Source organism: Malaclemys terrapin, chromosome 9 (genome assembly GCF_027887155.1).
Source record: "Malaclemys terrapin pileata isolate rMalTer1 chromosome 9, rMalTer1.hap1, whole genome shotgun sequence".
NCBI classification, from domain to species: domain Eukaryota; kingdom Metazoa; phylum Chordata; order Testudines; family Emydidae; genus Malaclemys; species Malaclemys terrapin.
This window is the reverse complement of record NC_071513.1, coordinates 104,292,837-104,311,678: the sequence shown is the minus strand read 5'-3', so window position 1 is coordinate 104,311,678 and position 18,842 is coordinate 104,292,837. Positions and strand designations below refer to the sequence as shown.

The 18,842-nt window shown below is 48.6% G+C and overlaps 1 protein-coding gene across 2 annotated transcripts in view; it reads left to right on the top strand.

Annotated features, from left to right (window-relative positions):
- The window catches only part of ATP13A5 (ATPase 13A5), a 58,761-nt gene extending 40,804 nt beyond the window's left edge, over positions 1–17,957 (top strand). For both annotated transcript variants that reach the window (XM_054040660.1, XM_054040659.1), the window contains 10 exons: positions 782–861; positions 2,187–2,229; positions 4,487–4,596; positions 4,921–5,017; positions 7,489–7,561; positions 8,595–8,769; positions 10,199–10,389; positions 12,166–12,254; positions 14,182–14,262; positions 17,372–17,957. In XM_054040660.1, the coding sequence (XP_053896635.1) occupies positions 782–861; positions 2,187–2,229; positions 4,487–4,596; positions 4,921–5,017; positions 7,489–7,561; positions 8,595–8,769; positions 10,199–10,389; positions 12,166–12,254; positions 14,182–14,262; positions 17,372–17,572 (1,140 nt within the window). In that variant the 3' untranslated portion in view covers positions 17,573–17,957. The remainder of the gene's footprint in view (positions 1–781; positions 862–2,186; positions 2,230–4,486; positions 4,597–4,920; positions 5,018–7,488; positions 7,562–8,594; positions 8,770–10,198; positions 10,390–12,165; positions 12,255–14,181; positions 14,263–17,371) is intronic.
- Positions 17,958–18,842: the final 885 nt, after the last annotated feature.

The following is an 18,842-nucleotide window of genomic DNA, read 5'->3' as shown; positions in this document are numbered from 1 at the left end:
AATCAGCATTTCTAGAGCTGAGGTAGTAACTAATAAAACTGGTCACTAGTGCTATTGGTGAATGATAAAAGGATCACATAGACTGGAGATGCTACTTGATCCTGAAGAGTTGAGCTAAATTTAAAGGGATGATAGCTCAGTGGTTTGAGCATTGGCCTGCTAAACCCAGGGCTGTGAGCTCAATCCTTGAGGGGGCCACTTAAGGATCTGGGGCAAAATCGGTACTTGGTCCTGCTAGTGAAGGCAGGGGGCTGGACTCGATGACCTTTCAAGGTCCCTTCCAGTTCTAGGAGATAGGATATCTCCATTAATTTAATTTAATGGTGCAGGAAAATGATCACCCAGAGATGGGATCACATTGCAAACTCCTACAGGCCGATCCAAAGTCTATTAAAGTCATTGGAAAGACTCCCACTGACTTCAATGGACTTGGTGTTGGTGTCATGCCCTTATTTTGGAACTGGATTTTAAACACTTCGAAGTTTGTGGATCTTGTGACCCTGGGTTTTGGTACAGCTTTTTATGAGAAGCATCAGGTTCAGATTCCAAAAACTCCAACGTGTGGGGAGGAGGTTCAGAGCCGGGGTTTGGTCCAATGCCATCGGTAGATCAAAGATGAAAAGCAATAAGATGCTATTCCAGCTGATTCAATCATGACGCAGGGCTGAATTCTCCCTTATGCTGCTAAATATCATACAAGGGACACTGGCTTCCTAACAGCGCTAAAAATGTTTGGGGTTTGTTTTTTCAATCTAGTACCTCAACGTTCTTCTCTCTACAGATACTAGTGAATGGGACTGTTTTTGCTAGAATGTCTCCTGGGCAGAAATCCAGCCTCATTGAAGAATTTCAAAAACTGAAGTAGGTTCAGCAGAATGTTTTCTAAACATAATTACAACAGATGCTGCAGCACAGAGAAGTAAAGCACAGCGCATCTTCACTTTTGATTACAGAACTCCGCTTTCTCCCCCGACCTTTCTCCAGGCTTAAAACCTCTATATACCCTCTGAGCTCGCAGTGTATGGTCCCCTTTCACCCAAATTCACACCTAATCTACCTATACACAACTGCAGTGACTTTAGCCTTAGACCAATGTTAGCCACTACTCTCTACATTATAATATATAAAAGGCACCATTAATCATGAATGGCAGGGTGAAATAAAAATACATGGGTCAGATCCTAATTTCATTTACCACAGAGTAGCTCCAGCTGAGCTGAATGGAGTTACCCCAGGCTGCAAAAAGTAGATCAAAATCTGGCACCTGATACTGGACTGAAACTGGCTCATTCAGGCATTAATGTGGAAATTGATATTTCCCAGGGCCAGATATCACACTGTTTGTAAACACGGTCTGCAATGCAGAAGCAAGAGAAATACTTTTTGTAACTTTTTAAAAGTAAAATGATTGCTTCTGATGCAGTGACCACTTTGGAGATTGAAAACCCTGCTTATACACTGTTGAGGTAGTGCAGAGCAGGGACAAAGACAGCGTAGGTTTCCCAATGCTGAACACTGCAGTCTCCTTTGTTACACAGTAATGGGTCACACGACTGAACTCTCAAAAACACTTTCTAGCATGTTGTGCTAGATATTAGTGCAGAGGTTCCCAAACCTGGCTGTAGAGAATTGACTGGTCACATGGTGATGGGTCTGCCTCTTTCCAGCTGCACGCAGTGATAAAACTATGGTATAGTGTATTTGGACTTTCAGGAAGCCTTTGACAAAGTCCCTCACCAAAGGCTCTTAAGCAAAGTAAGCAGTCATGGGATAAGAGGGAAGGTTCTCTCATGGATCAGAGACCAGCTAAAACATAGGAACCAAAGGGTAGGAAGGTCAGTTTTCACAATGGAGAGAGGTAAATAGCGGGGTCCCCCAAGGAGCTGTACTGGGATCTGTGCTGTTTGACATATTCATAAATGATCTGGCAAAGTCAAAACGTAAGCAAGTTAAAAACAAAACACAAAATTGGAGTAAGTACCATAGAAAAACAGCCACCTCTCTATCTCTCACTCCACCAACACACTCTCCTATACTAGGGCAGTAGGTGAAATGTAGTCAGTCACCTCTTTGTCCTGATGTGACATGTCTGAAGATCCTAAGTGAGTATATGAGAGAGTATGTTAAATGATAAAACAGTTAAGTACAAAGTTCACTTATTAATTTTTTTTCTTTGTCCCTCTCAGTTACTATGTGGGTATGTGTGGAGATGGAGCCAATGATTGCGGGGTACGTAGAAACAAAAATCCCTCATCCTCCTGAAATGGTGTCTTCCCTTTTGTCATTCTGCCAAGTGCCATGAAAAGGGTAGCTTAATCTACTGCCATGAAACATTCTAACAGCACTGTCCAAATTAGGTTGTTAGAACATACAATCAATATATCCTTCAATGTGTCCCTTTTAGGAACATTCTTTAATGGAATTCTTCATATAAATGTGCACCCAACTAGAGTTATTGGGTATGATGAGAAATATTGGATAGGAATGTTCCTTTCTTATAGTTTTACACTTCCAAAGGCAGTGTAATCTTCTGGGATGCATGGTGGAATAGCCTAGTCATTAACTATAAATAGAGCCCTATCAAATTCACGGTCCATTTTGGTCAATTTCACGATCATAGAACTTTAAAAATTGTAAATGTCATGGTTTCAGATATTTAAATATGAAATTTCACCGTATTGTAACGGTGGGAATCCCGACCCAAAACAGGACCGTGGGGGGAATCACAAGGCTATTGTAGGGGGACCACAGTGTTGCCATCCTTACTTCTGTGCTGCTGTCTTCAGAGCTTGGCAGCCGGAGGGAGGCTGCTGGTGCGGCAACACTGCCTTCAGAGCTGGACTTCCAGCTGGTAGCCTCAGAGCTTCCCACAGCTGGGGGAGGTTCCCGGGATGGCATCGGGAGCGGCCTGTGCAGAGGAAGAGGAAGTCCTGTCCGGGGCGCCCCCAGCCCTGCACCTCTCCGTCTCCAGGCCCAGCACTTGGGAGTTAAAGGGGCCTGGGGCTGGCTGTGTGTGTATGGGGGAAGGGGTGACCACAGGCCTCCCTGACCATGAGGCCCGGGGTGGTCACCCGCTCACCAACCTGTAAGACCAGCCCTGTCCACCCCACAAAGTGACAACCTCCCCTCCCAAAAACTATGCCACTCTCACTTCTGTGCTGCTGCTGGAGGCGGTGCTGCCTTCAGAGCTGGGCTCCCAGCCAGCAACTGCCATTCTCTGGCCACCCAAGTCTGTGAAATCTGGTCTCCCTAGCATTAGCCAAATTTCACAGGGAAGATCAGATTTCGCAGTCCATGATATGTATTTCACAGCCGTGAATTTGGTAGGGCCCTACCTATAAAATATATTAACTGGCTTTACACAGCTTGGCTCACAAATCACTCCCATGTTCTAAAGGTACTGAACAGGAAGTTTGAAGGTATTAATAAATTCAAGGGAGTTCATAGACAGCAATAAAAAATGAGTAGGGGACGGAAGGGGTTGATCGAAGAGAAAAGATAAGATATAACACCTTGGCCAAGAGGCTACTTAAGCCAGGTCTACACTACAGATCTGTATCGCTATAACTATGTCGCTCAGAGGTGTGAAAAATCCACACCCGTGAGTGACGTAGTTATACTGACCTAACCCCTGGAACAGACAGGGCTATGTCAACAGGAGAGCTACTGCCTCTCAGGGAGGTGGATTAACTATGCCAATGGAAGCAGCTCTCCTGTTGGCATGGAATCATAGGACTGGAAGGGACCTCGAGAGGTCATCTAGTCCAGTCCCCTGCACTCAAGGCAGGTCTACGTATTATCGAGACCATCCTTGACTGGTGTAGCATAGTAGCTGCTTCACCTGTGCAGCTGCGCCACTGCAGCACTGTATGGGCTTGTCTACATTACCCGCTGGATCAGTGGGCAGCGATCGATCCAGCAGGGGTCGATTTATCGTGTCTAGTCTAGACACGATCAATCGACTGCTGAGCACTCTCCCATCGACTCCGGTACTCCACCAGGGCGAGAGGTGCAGGCGGAGTCGACGGGAGAGCGTCAGCCGTCGACTCACCGCAGTGAAGACACCACGCGGTAAGTAGATCTAAGTACGTTGACTTCAGCTACACTATTCACGTAGCTGAAGTTGTGTAACTTAGATTGACCCCCTTAGCGTAGACCAGGCCTGAGTGAAGACAAGCCCTAAGAAGGGAGGTAACAGGCTACAGATTTTGGAAGGGTGTAAACAAAGCAGGAGAGGAATTAGAGTTTAAGAGGATACAAACAGGAATCATGGGATGAAAAGAAGGAAGGAAAGGAAAAACCTCCTGACAATGAGATTACATTATTCTTTGGAATAGAGGCAGATCAGTTGGTCAGGACATTTGAAACAAGACTGGACAAAACACCAGAAAATGAACAGGGCATACTGTGAGGAGCAAGTTCACATGGGCAGGGTGATGGACTCTGTAGTAATGTCTTGTCCTGCTCATACACTGGTGTATTTCAGGCTTTGAAAATGGCCCACGCAGGGATATCATTGTCAGAGCAGGAGGCGTCGGTGGCTTCGCCTTTCACCTCCCAAATCCCCAACGTAGAGTGTGTGCCCGAGCTGATCAGGTAAAGCAATCTCACCGTGGGCTTTCTGCTCTAGTACGTTATTTACACATTGCTACATTTCAAAGCACTGTGCGCAGGATTGTTCCCTAGGCAACTTCTGTTACCTGCAGTCACACGAGTCACCACTTACCCTGAAACCTCTAGTGCAAAATCAGGAGTACACTCCCATATAAATACAAAAATGGGTCCTGCAAAAACAAAGTAAATTTCCTTGTAACACTGTGAACTAAAATTCAAACAAACTGAGCTACTTTTCTTCGGCAGAGTCCTACAGCTGTTAAAATTGCTTGTTCTATAGTCACCACAGAATTTTTTTCCTAACAGGGAAGGTCGTGCTGCACTGGTTGCTTCTTTCGCTGTGTTTAAGTACCTGACCCTGTACGGCCTGACTCAGTTTATTGGCACTGCTCTGCTTTACTGGGTATGTGTCTAAAACCAATCTCTCATCAATGAGCTGTGTCTTTCTCCAGATTGTAATTCTTACTAACAGCCCATAGCTAGGAAGCAAAGTTCTGCATTGCTCCAAAGTATTGTCAAGGTGTCACAAGCTGGGTAACAAATAGCAGAAATCAGTCACATTTACTGTTAGTGGGGCTACAGAGCAAGTCCTGTGAAAATGGGCCAGCTCCCCCAGAAGAAAGGGAAAACACAAGAGTAGTTAAGAGTACTCACCAGCTGGAAGAGAAGGAGACACAGCAAGCAGTACTGGTAACAAAATGGCTCCCTTAGGGGTACAGCTGCCTCACTCTTCCAAATTTAAAGGGCCAGTCCCCACAAAGGAATGCTGGGGGCAAGCTCTTATGTGAGAGAAGATAGGCTGGGGAGAGGTAGTGATAAGGAAGATGCTGTAGGAGGAAGAGGTTTCTTCCGTGTGTCATTGCTCGAGCACAAGACTATTATTATGTAGGAGAAATACTGAAATCCTTGTGCAACTTCTACTCAGGCAAAACTCCCGCTGAATTATGCACGTGCTTCCTTTTGCACAGGTACCGTAGTGCCACGGAGCTCAGTGGGGCTCTTCACATATGTAAAGTGAAGCACATGAATGTTTGCAGAGTTGGTGCCCTAGTAAACACAGTAACATCAGACGCTGGTAATGTCACAGATAGAGCAGACAAGCACAGCAGGCAAAGATCGCTCATGTGCAAGCAGAGAAACTGCAGAAGATAGCTAGTATATTGCTGGTAAAAAAATCAGCTCTGCGGGACTTATTGATTAAATAAAACAACTAATCTGTTTTCATATCAGAATAGCTGAAGCCAGCTACTAAGTCTTAACCCTCTCTGCACGGCCACCAACTTTGGTTTCACAGCTTCGTCTGTGTTCCCATCACATTGGACAATGGCAGGACTGGCAGCACGGCCACTCCCGCTGAAGTTACTGCCAAGTGTATGTGCTTCGGGCAGGGCTGAAATTGGCCCCGTCATTTGTGTCAGTTAATGGAACCCTGTCCAGACACCTACCCCAATCCTGGGGTGGGCTCCTTAGCTGGTGTACTTTGGCACTGACCTCAGTGGGGCTGTGCGGAGGAGCTGGTCCATAAGACTTACTGGGCTGTGCCTTTTGATTTGAGAGGACTGGGAGTGGCATTACCTAGCTCGAAAGTCATATTAAGTATTATGATTTCGTAGAGACAGTGCAAAGATAAACTGATCTGGACTGATACTCAGCTGATGGGTGCTATGGAAACGTGTATAATTAGGGTTACCATATTTCAGCGAGCAAAAAAGAGGACGGGAGGAGCCCCGCCCTAGCCCCGCCCCTGCCCCTCCCACTTCCCGCCCCCCCTGACCTCCCAACCCTCCCCCCGTTCCTTGTCCCCTGACTACCCCCTCCTGGGACCCCTGCCCCTAACTGCCCCCCAGGACTATCTAAGCCTCCCTGCCTCTTGTCCCCTGACTGCCCCAACCTTTATCCACACCCCCACCCCCAGACAGACCCCTGGGACTCCCACGCCCCATCCAACCACTCCCCACCCCTTGACAGCCCCCCCCAGAACTCCCAACCCATCTAAACCCCTCTGCTCCCTGTCCCCTGACTGCTCCGATCCCTCTCCCCACCCCTGCCCCCTGACAGCTCCCCCCCAGAACTCCCAGCCCCCTACCCCCCCCGCTCCTTGTCCCCTGACTGCCCCCTCCTGGGACCCCTGCTCCTAACTGCCCTCCAGAACCCCACCCCCTACCTAAGACTCCCTGTTCCTTGTCCCCTAACTGCCCCCTCCTAAGACCCCCCCCCAACTGCCCACCAGGACCCTACCCCCTACCTGTACCCTGACTGCCCAAAACTTTCTCCACTCCCCCCAAAAAGCCCCCCCCTGTTTCTTGACTGCCCCCTCCAGAACCTCCCTGCCCCTTCTCCTGCCCCCCCCCTTACCCTGCTGCTCAGAACAGGGTGTTGGGCTCTGTGCGAGCCGGACACGTGGCTGAGCTCCCCAGCACAACAAAACCCGGTCCCTGGCCCTGCACAACAAAACCCGGTCCCTTGTCCGGACTGGGTTGCAGGGGAGAGCTGCCCTTGTATCAGCACAAAGTGCTCTCGCTCCCGTTTTGCTACCCTGCATGGCAGAAACCGCTCCCAGTTGCAAAAGGGGAGGGCTGCACTTTGTGCTGAGACACTTGCTCAGAATGCAGGGCGGAGCTCCTCTCCAGCTGCTCCGGAGTCCAGCCCCGGGACTTTCCTGCAGCCCTCCCAGCCACTCGCTCTGCCGGGGGAGGGGGGAAATCCCGGACATTGTGAGTGCTTTACAAATTCCCCCGGACGCTATTTTTAGCACAAAAAGGAGGACATGTCCGGGTAAATCCGGACGAATGGTAACCCTAGTATAATAATGAAATAATCTTAACAAACCTGCCATCATGGGAACCTTAGATGGGCTTTTTTTCTTTCCTTCAGCAACTACAGATCTTTGGGAACTACCAGTACCTTATGCAAGATGTCGTCATCACCCTTCTGGTTTGCTTAACAAGTAAGCAGCTCGGCAAAGGGTGTGCTTAAGGCTTTGTGTGTGTAAACCATCGACTTGGCTTTCTTTTAGAAATCTAACCAGCGAGGCAGATCCTGCTGATCCTTGCACCATAACCACTGACTTCAGTGGGGCTAGGTGGGCGGAACCGAGAGCAGGGTTTGGCAGTACAGCCACACTTCTCCTGTCCAGGGCATGCAGCATTCAGACACCTGCGGCAGCTGGAAGAGGAAGGGTGGGCTGATGTTAGGACCCTAGGCTGGAAATCTGATGGGCTGGGGGCAAGTCCTAGCTCTGCCATAGCCTTCCTGTGTGCCCTGGAGTAAATCGCTCTGTACAGTGCCCTCTCTGTTAGCGGCGACAGTAATGCGCCATTTTTCCCACTGTTTGCATACCTTGCCTATTAGATCATGAGCTCTTTGTGCAGGGGCTGGTTCTTATTGTGAATCTATTCATCGCCTAGCACTGCAGGGCCTGTTCTTGGCTGAGGCCACTGGGCGCTATGGGAAAACAAGTAATTCATAATAATACAGGCTGAGGCTGTCAGACCAGGCCCGTGGAGACAGTGCAGGCCCTGTAGAGACCCTTTGAGAGGGCAACACCCCAAAGCACTGAGATGGGATGTTTTCTGTGGCTTTGTGGCAATGTTCAGCCTCTGGGGGTGATTTTGAATGACAATGGGCCAAGCGCCAATAGGACTCACCCACTGGCTCCCAGCAGGTAGTTAAGCCACAGCGTCAGAGGGCCAGGACATGGGAGTGAGCAGGTGGCAATGGAGTAACCTGCACTGCTTTGCTGTTCAGTGTGGACAGTTTACCTAGTGAAGGGCTGGAGGGCAGGGTGTAGCCACAGAAGCAGTCACGGCGGGGCGAATAAGGCCATAGCTTTCCCATTTATACTGGACAAACCTTGCAGCCTTCACACGTGGGCAAGTCAGTGTGCGGTACATGCAGAAGAGCTTTAGGACTGGTCATGCCCCAGTCTAGCAGCTAGGGCTGCATTGTCTCTGAGAGGAAATGTGTGTTCTCTTTTTCAGTGAGCTTGACCCAGGCCTACCCAAAGCTGGCCCCTTACAGACCTCCAGGGCAGCTCATCTCTCCTCCTTTGCTGCTCTCTGTCATTCTCCATACGGGCCTTACTGCAATCATGCTGGTCTGTGGCTTCCTTTTGGTGAAGCAGCAGCCTTGGTACTCGGAGATGGCCAACCACAGGTAACTCCTCTGCTTTCTATTTCTAATCCCAGTCTTGCAAAATCACGCTGCCGGCTGAGACGGCAGCATGCTGAAATACGAGACAGTGCTGCAGTATTTGGGGGCAGTGGGCACTTACCAGGACTTCTCCATCCTTCAGCTAGTCTCACTCCACATCCCATGCACACTGTAGAGTCGGCTGTGGAGTGGTTGCCTGCAGCTAGGCATGGGGAACAGGTCCAGAAGCCACTTTCTTCCTCCCCCCTATTCATCTCCTATCTTCTATGAACTTGTTCCTTTCTGCAGCATACAGAAGAATGGAGCATCTAGCCCAGGGGTAGGCAACTTATGGCACGCGTGCCAAAGGCAGCACGCGAGGTGATTTTCTGTGGCACTCACACTGCCCGGGTCCTGGCCACCGGTCTGGGGGGCTCTGCATTTTAATTTAATTTTAAATGAAGCTTCTTAAACATTTTGAAACCTTATTTACTTTACATATAACAATAGTTTAGTTATATATTATAGACTTCTAGAAAGAGACCTTCTAAAAAGGTTAAAATGTATTACCAGCACGCAAAACCTTAAGTTAGAGTGAATAAATGAAGACTCGGCACACCACTTCTGAAAGGTTGCTGACCCCTGATCTAGCCCAAGTGAGAATATTGCTTTTAGCCTCATGCATATAGTCAACAGTGAACAGCCAGGACCGTGAAGCAAGCTGGTGCTAATGCAAGAAAAAAAGATAAACGGACCCAAACCTCAGTTTCATGTTGTCAACAAACAAATCCACTTATTTACAAATCCATGCTTCCCTCCATGCTGCTCTCTCCTGGTATCCTGTTGTGAGACAGCTTCTCCTGAGAGCATAAGACCACCTTGGGTTTGATTCTCCCTTCTCTTACGTTGGTGTAATTTGATTAACTTTAGGGGGAAAACTGTTGTCACGGAGTGGGGAATCGGGCTTCTTCTCTGTGTGTTATTTAGTTTAAAATCTCTCTCCAAATCCAGGAGCCCTTTACATCCTGTTATCATGGAGAAATGCACATTCAGGGCAGAAAATATGGAAAAGGTTTGCAATGGGAACTTTCCCTGATTTACAGGGCTACGACTGGGCCCCTTTACTGCTGCTGATGTTCTGTACTTTGATGGTTGAACACTTGCCAATGAATGTGGAGGTTGCTAGGGGAAAGGTTCCCCTTCCTGTGCCCCAGTTACCATCTCTGCCCTCAGAGCAGAGGTGTTAACCAGGGGGAGCAGGGAGGTTAGGCCTTTTTGAAACAGAATTAACCATAGCTTTTATTTTGGTGTGTGACACCTGGACATTACAGTGACGGGCGCAGGAGAAACACAGGGCGGATATGATATGATAGAGAAAGCTGCTTTATTCTAGCCAGTCCCAGCTCAGCGAGTATAAGCAAGTGCCTCATAAATGCTGGTGATTCTTTTGCAGAGAGTGTCCTCCAGCAAACCACTCCCTGACTATTCCAAATAGGAATGGAACGGCAAATGCCACAGCTGCCTACAGCAGCGTTCTAAGCTACGAAGACACCACTCTATGGCCACTAACTACAATCAACTGCATCATTCTAGCATTTGTCTTTTCCAAGGGCAAGCCATTCAGGAAACCCGTCTATACTAACTGTAAGTATAGCTGCATTAATATGTGCTTTCCAGAGATTTACTCTTAAAATAACATGGACACATAGTTTGCTAAGAGTAATGCTTTGATTTACCTCCTCCTTTTGTGATTTACCTGGACCTGAACCCATGACCAGCATAGCAAGCTGGTATTGGAAGACAGTTCCCATTTCACCAGCTGGAGGCCAGGCTCAGCCATGCCTCAGGTGTAGGCTTTTTCCTCCAGGTTAATTTGTATACCAGCATGACCCGAGAAAGGAGAACCTGGCCGTGTTTGGGAAGTGGGCGTTTAGAGAGCAACACAACAGTTAATGCTAGAACTGTTCATTAAAATTTGAAGACAGATAACAAAAAGGGGGAGATTTATTTGCTGAAATTCCATAAACAAAAATGATCTCCTTGTGATCTTTGAGGGACCCAGCTCTGTCCGGCATACGTTCTGTGGGACAGGAGCAGAAAAGTCTGTGATAAAGGCACGAAATTCTATCACTTTCTTTTGAGTTTTGCAGAGTGACTGACCGACCCCCTAGTAGCCCTTGACTGATAGAGAAGGGAGAGGAAAGCTCTACTCAGCCACAGGAGGGTTAATTCCAGCGTGTATTTAGAATGGAGAAGGCCCCAGGGTTTTCTGTAGAGCAGCAGTGGGGGGGGGGGGGGGGGGGGTAGCTGCCAGATTTCAAGCTCCCAAGGCGAGTCTGGTGAAGAGTCTTCTTTTGTGCTGACAAACATGCACAAATGTTCTTAACAGGAGCTGCCTTTTGGCAAATGTTATAGAGCTCCTGCAAGGCGCTGGCTCGACAGCCCGACGTCCTGCTTCCTCACCTCTCCCACGTGCTTCACCTGGATCTGGAGGGTGTCACGGAGCAGTTCACTCACCATGGCCCGTTCATCCTTGGCTGCTTTACCAAGGCAATGACCAAGGTTGCCACTTGGTGCCAGCGTTTTTGTGATGTGGATACCTGGCCACTTGGAACTGCTCTGCAACCAGCAGCTCCTTGCACTTGAGTAGGCAGAATGGCAACAGTGTTCATGCCTGGAGGGTCTGGGCGAGATACATATTAGCAACCTGGAAGCATAAGGCTCTGTGTCTGATTCCAAGACCCTGAGCCATCCGGCCCTTACTTCAGGGAATACTTTCACCAGGTAACGTGACACCACTGAGGATCATATGCTCCCATAGTCCATGTGCGGAGTTCACACTCTCCTCACTGGTTGAGCATATGGATCAGAGCATACATGGGGAATAAGACCACCTGTCATCTGAGACCATGCTCTCCTGGTGAGAAGCTTTACACTGGTTGAATTAGTTCCAGCTTGCCTTTGGCAAATCGCCCATGCAGTACCACCGATGTGCACTTGGCGTGACAGAACGGTGTGGAGTCTCTCCTTCTTCTTTCAGTTCTGCAGCTCCTGTTGTTTGGTGGTAGAATTGGGAAGTTTTGCTAAACAAGGAGATGTGGTGCATAGCAATTCTGCAACACATCTCAGGAGCTGCCAGCCCTGGGATAGCTCAGTGGTTTGAGCATTGGCCTGCTAAACCCAGGGTTGTGAGTTCAATCCTTGAAGGGGCCACTTGGGGATCTGGGGCAAAATCAGTACTTGGTCCTGCTAGTGAAGGCAGGGGGCTGGACTCGATGACCTGTCAAGGTCCCTTCCAGTTCTAGGAGATGGGATATCTCCATTTATTATTATCATTATCAATAATAACCCAGTCCAGTAGCAGGGGTTGTTCTGGTTCCCAAAACACTTCACAGTGCCACAACGCTCTTGTTTCCCCAGACATATTTTCAGTCCTGCTGCTCATCCAACTTGGAATTTGCCTTTTCCTCCTCTTTGCTGACATCAATGCTGTATACAAGGGAATGCTGGTAAGTGGAACTGAGGTTGCGTGTCCTTTTCACCCTCTCTGCATTTTGATCGATCATAGAATTATAGAAATGTAGGGCTAGAAGGGACCCCTTCTCTGAAGCAGGACCAAGTAAATCTAGACCAGCCCTGACAGATGTTTGCCCAACATGTTGTTAATAACCTCCAGTGAAGGGGATTTCACAACCTCCCTTGGAAGCCTAGTCCAGAGTTTAACTGCCCTTAGCGTTAGAAAGCTTTTCCTAATATTGAGCCTAAATCTCCCCTGCTGCAGATTAAGACCATTGCTTCTTCTCCTACCTTCAGTGGACATGGAGAACAATCGATCACCATCCTTTAGAACAGTCCCTAAGATATTTAAAGATTCATCAGGTCCCCCTCCCAGTCTTATTTTCTCAAGACTAACCATGCCCTGGTTTTTTAATCTTTCCTCATAGGTCCAGTTTTCTAAAACTTTTGATCATTTTTCTTGTTCTCTTCTGGATTCTCCAATTTATCCACATCCTACCTAAAGTGCCGTGCCCAGAACTGGACACAATACTCCAGCTGAGGCCTCGCCAGTGACTAATGGAGCAGGACAATTGCCTCCATGTATTAGATATGACACTCCTATTAACACCCCTCCGAATATTAGCCTTTTTGCAACTGCATCACATGGTCGGCTCCTATTCAGTTTGTGATCCACTATAACGTCCAGAACCTTTTCGGCAGTACTATCACTTAGCCAGTTATTCCCCGTTTTGTAGTTTTGTATTTTATTTTTCCTTCCTGAGTGCAGTACTTTGCACTTGACTTTATTGAATTTCATCTTGTTGAATTCAGACCAATTCTCCAATTTGTGAAGGTCATCTTGAATTCTAATCCTGTCCTCCAAAGTACTTGCAGCCCCTCCTTCTACAGATTTTATTAGCACTCTCTCCACTCCACTATTCAAGTCATTAATGAAAATATTGAATAGTGCCGGACCCAGAATTGACCCTGGCAGGACTCCACTAGATACGCCCTCCCAGTTTGACAGCGAACCAGTGATAACTATTCTTTGAACAGAATCCTTCAGCCAGTTGTGCACCCACTTTTGCACAAGCAATGCAGAATGTGATCCATTGATATGATGGTATTAGAGACTTCTTGACTAATTTGGCTGGGCTCCTGCTCTAATAGAAAAACTCCACGTTGTTAAATGGACATTTTGCCCATGGAGTGACTGCAGGGCAGGGCTCCAACTGGAGTTCTCACAACTGGGTAGCAAAATGATAGAAACCACCAGGCCTGTATTCTACATGGGATACTCCTGGGCAGGGAGTCCTAACTGCTACCATTGGCTAGCTCTCCTCTGTCTCTGTACAGCAGAAACTTCAGTGCAGAGATGTCCATGTTTAGTGCACTCATCCTTAGAATACAGGTGCATGGTGCAGAGCGCTGCGTTCTGCCTTATCCCCAAACAAGGACAGCCTGAACTTTGGGGAGGAACTTCCCCCAGGTTCATTGGAAAGGCATGCCATGGCCACTGGTCCTGACAACTCCTTTCCAAACACAGATGAGGAAGAGAATGGAGCCTTCGTTGCACGTTTAGTGGGCACTTCATCCTCCCCCTTCCCCCATCCCCCGTCATGATCTTAAATAGGGTTTCATTAATGTTAAATGCTGAAGCAATAACTGCCTTGTCTGTTACTAAACCCATTTCAAGCAGCTGCTTCAGATACATTTAGGTCATCTGCACCCTAGGAAAGCAAAAAACCAGGCTCTATGTTTTAACATGACTTAATCCGTTCAGGGATCTCTAAGAAGAGAAGATGGCACTAAGATTTCTTTAACTTCAGTGCTGATCCAAGGAAAAATACAACTAGTTGGTCTTACAGATTGTTAGGAATCCATGAGAATCTTAAAAAGACATTCAAAATCAAATGACTTGCGTTTCTTTTCCAACAGTTTCTCTGCACTCCAACGATCTGGAGGGTTTACATCTTAATCATGCTGTTTGTCACATTTTGTGTATCGTTCTTTGTGGAGGTGAGTGCTTTCATTTACCCGTTTTACTGAGGACCAGGCAGTCTAGCGGAAGTGCTGAGTTCTTCCTGTTCAAACACACCATGGGGAATAGCTGGCGAGGTGGCAGTGCTGCTGAAGAGGATTGGGGGGGTCTAGGGGAACACAGAATGAATGTGAGCCAACCATGTGATGCCGCTGCAAAAAAGGCTAATCTCATTCTGGGGTGTAGTAATAGGAGCACAGGCGCCGACGCCGGGGGTGCTCTGGGACTGGAGACTCACAGAAAAAAAACAGTGGGTGTCAGCACCCACCAGCCAATCAGCTGTTCGGCAGCAGGCGGGAGGCACTGGGGGGGAGGGGGCAGGAAGAGGCGGAACAAGAGCGGAGTGCGCTCATGGGAGGGCATGGGGCAGGGCCTCAGGGGAGGGAAGAGGCGGAGCAAGAGTGGGGCCTTGGGGAAGGGGCGGAGTGGGGATGGGGCGGGGCGGAGCATCCACCCGGAAAGAAGAAAGTTGGCGCCAGGAATGTAGTATGTGTGACCTAGAAGGTAATTATCCTGCCCTGCTCAGCACTGGTGAGGCCCCAGCTAAAGTCCTGTGTGCAGTTCTGGGCACCACGCCTTAAGAAAGATGTGGACAAATTGGAGTGAGTCCAGAGAAGAGCAACTGTCAGGCTCTGGGTACTAGGCGGTCAGGCCTGGCGGTTGGAGCGGCGGTCGAGAACGGCAGTAAGGGCCAAAGCTGGATTGAGAGTCGAGAGGCTGAGAGCGGCGCTGAGGCTGGTACCTGGGGATGCGCCGTGGGTCCGAACTGGGCTCAGAGTCCATAGACAAGCCAAATCAGGATTGTAGCCACAATCTGGATGCGGGCTGAAGGTCAAAGCTGGGTTGGAGTCAGTCCAAGGGCTTGGGTGTCAGGAGGCATGTGCAAGGCTGGAGCCGGTCAGGAACAGGGCTGGAGCAAGGTCAGAGTAGGGCACGGACAAGACTGAAGAGGGCTGGAACAAGGCTCGGGCAAGGGTGGGTCAGGATCTAGGGCGAGCTATAAGCATAGGGGTCTGTAACACCCCCAGGCAGCAGGAGAGTTCGTAGCCGCGTGATGCTGCTGCACAGACTAACCTGTAGCTCTGGCGATGAGAGTGAAATCCCTGTGCCGGGGACTATCTGATCCAGGCCCTGCCCTGGGATAGGCTGCTGCAGCACACCTGAGAGATGAGTCACTGCACGCTCTGCTAGAGGGGGAAGTGTCGGGGGGGAGGAGGTAATGGGTGGGCACAAGCCTGCCCACGTCTAAACGATCCCCACAGCCAAAGGGGAGGAGCCACTGGACCCAGAGCTCAAATCATTCCAGAGACAACGAATGGGAGTCAAGGTCACCGAGTCAAAAGCAGCGATCCAGCGGGGGACACCGAGCAGAGAACCATGAACAGCGCCCACTGCTCCTCGAAGGTATCCAGGGAGCCAGTGGACGTGGCCCAGAGGAACTCTGCCCAGAGACGTGACCTAAGGGAGGATCAGAAATCGGCCCCACAGTCCCAGAACACCTCCCCGTCCAGTTTCTTCCTCCTGGCATGGTGGACCAGCAGCAAGAGAAGGATGAGGAGGAGGTCTCGTGACTTCGTAGGGCCATGGATGGGGTTTCAGGAGGTGTGGGGAGAAGTGCAACCAGAACCTCAGGAGGAGATTCTGGAGGAGCCGGAAAAGGGGCTGCAACCTGGCGCACTTGAGGTAGATGTGCGCCAGGGTCTCCCTCTTGCTGCAGACGTGTCAGGTGTCAGAGAGGGGGGTGAACTGCACCAGGTACACACCTGTGCTCCCGGCTCCTTGAATGAGGTAGGTGAGCCATTGAGTGAGCAGTCCCGGTCTGGCTGCGAGTTTGCTTCACAGCAACAAAATGATAAAAGGTTTAGAAAACCTGACCTCTGAGGACAAGTTCAAGAAACTGGGCATGTTTAGTCCTGAGAAAAACACCCTGAGAGGGGGACCTGCTGACAGTCTTCAAATCTGTTAAGGGCTGTTCTAAAGAGAATGGGGATCAGTTGCTCTCCATGGCCACTGAAGGTAGGACAAGCAGTAGCAGCCTAGTCTGCAGCAAGGGAGATGGAAGTTAAGTATTATGAAACTCTTTCTAACTCTCAGGGTGGGTACGCTCTGGGACAGGCTTCCGAGGGAGGTCGTGGAATCCCCGTCACGGCAGGTGTTTAAGAACCAGCTGGACAAACCCCTGTCAGGGCCGGTCCAGTTTACTTGGTCCTGCCACAGAGCAGGAGGCTGGGCTCGATGACATCGTGAGGTCTTTTCCAGCCCCACATTTTCTGTGATTCTTCTTCCCCTTTCAGCTGCAAAATTATCTTCCTTTAAAGCTATGTATCCTAAACACGCCTAATGCAAGTAACCTGTTAAATAAACCAAACCCACTTCTCACATGTATTCCCTTTGGAAGCAATGAGACTGAACATTTTCAGAGAAGACGAGTGAATCCTAGATCATCCGCTGGAGAATAGTGCTTGTGGACAGTAGGTTATACCACTGCACGTTTCAATACCAGAGGCAGACATTTGGGGCCAACTTCTTAAAAACTGCCCCCTTTGTGCCCTTGATATGTAGATTTTCCTAGTTTACAGGTATGGTTTGTCACTGCAGGAGTGAGAGCTCACAAATTAGGTACTTCAACTTGTAAGTGACTTTGTAGGCACAGCATTGCACCTACAATTATTTGTCCCCGCCAAGCTGAAACCTCACAAAAGGAAGGTTACGGCCAGGTTGAAAATCAGGCCCTGGTTATCCCTTCAGATAAACCAAACTGAAATCCCTACATAGCATGCATGTAAAAGGAGATTCTGCTGGTAAACTGGGAAGAGAGATTAATGTAGCATTGGAAAGTTGCATGCTTTGTAATTCCAATGCAACAGGTGAATAAGGGCCTGACCCTACTATCTGGAAGCCTGGAGGAGTTTGGGGTGCACATGAGTGTGGGCTCAGGCCCTGGCTAGGCAATATTCCTGTGTGTAGGTGAGGGCAGAATTTTACCCACGCTGCTTTAGTAGTAGGGGAATGGCAGGTGTGGGCCTCCTCCACTCACTTCCGAGCTGTTAAGGGAGCCAGTCTCAGCAATTCTGTTTCACTTCACAGGATGTCATCCTGCAAAACAGGCATCTCTGGCTGCTGATTAAGAAATGCTTTCGATTCCGGTCTCGCAGCCAGTATCGGAAGTGGCAGAGGAAGCTGGAGAAGGATCCAACATGGCCTCCTTTGAAGAGAAAAGACTTTGCAGAAAACAGCAAGAATGAAATCTACATCAACCCAATCTATGAACACGACGAAGAGAACTAGAAGCCAAAGAAGACGACTTTTCCTAGTTTATATTGAACCTAGACTATTTTCACTGTTTCATAGGTAAAAGATTCAGGGGGTTTGGTGTGAACACACGCACCCAAAGTTATTTGAGAGATGCAGGCAGTGTCTCTTACAGCTGTACCCTTGACAGGAATTACTTTATGGAGAATTACAATTTTCTATGAAGCTTTATTGACCATTTGAGCACTTTTTCTGTCCAATTACAAATATGCTAAAGAAGATTAGAGTTTTGCAAACTCCCTGTAAAACAATGAGCATCTCGTTCTCCTCTGTTGCTGCCAGGCTAGTCAATGTACCGTACTAAGACGCTTGTGTAAGCTGCCAAACTACAATTAAAAATAAATAAAGAGAGTCGATTTTTCCTATGGTTTTGCTTTTGAAGTTCTTTGGGAGAATTTCAAGCTGCAGGTTTGGGGGTCGTGTTTCTCTGATCCCTGCATAGCACTTCATGAATTCAGGTGGTGTATTGGGACTGGGTGACTTTTCTGGGCACGGGGAAAGACGTGTACGTCAATTTGCAAAATGCAGCCCAACATGGAAACCTAAAGACCAAACGGCAAAGATGTGTTGTCCAGAGAGCAAATTTCTTCCCTGCCTGAAGGAGCTAAAGATGTGACAGGGAACGTACGTTATCCCCACAAAGCCCGATGTTATCCCCACGACATCCCCATACAGAGCCCCATCTTCCAGTTCTTGCACAGGCACTGACTGCAGAAATGGGACCCTGAGGAGTGCCCTACTGTCATGCAGCGGATGAAGGCCTCACACACTGAAACTCTTCTCCTGGGGACTGGGCTGGGGGTGGGCAAAGTCAAGCACAGTTATATTTATACTAAGGAGAATGAGACACATTTTCCATTCACATCCCTCACAACTTTTCAGCAGCGACATCAGTGTGGAGTGAGGGTAAATTTCACTGATGAGGCTTAGGCCTGGTTAGTTCAGAGTCTGATTTTTCCTGCTCAGACTCACGTGACTGAACCCTATATACATACCTAGCCAAATTCAACCCTCCTGCAACAATCGCGTCACGCCACTTAGTTCAAGGGATTAAATGAGGCAAATTAGGGCAAGTCTGGTCCTCTTTCTTTTCACACACAACTCCCTGGTGGTGAAAGATGAAACAGTGCAGTTCAGGGCTCAGACATCCTACAGGCATGAGAGGCCGAGTGCCTACAGACCTTGGTTAAATGCAGCTCCTTTGCTCAGAAAGTGTTTAACTGTCCAATAACATCTGCCAAGAAAT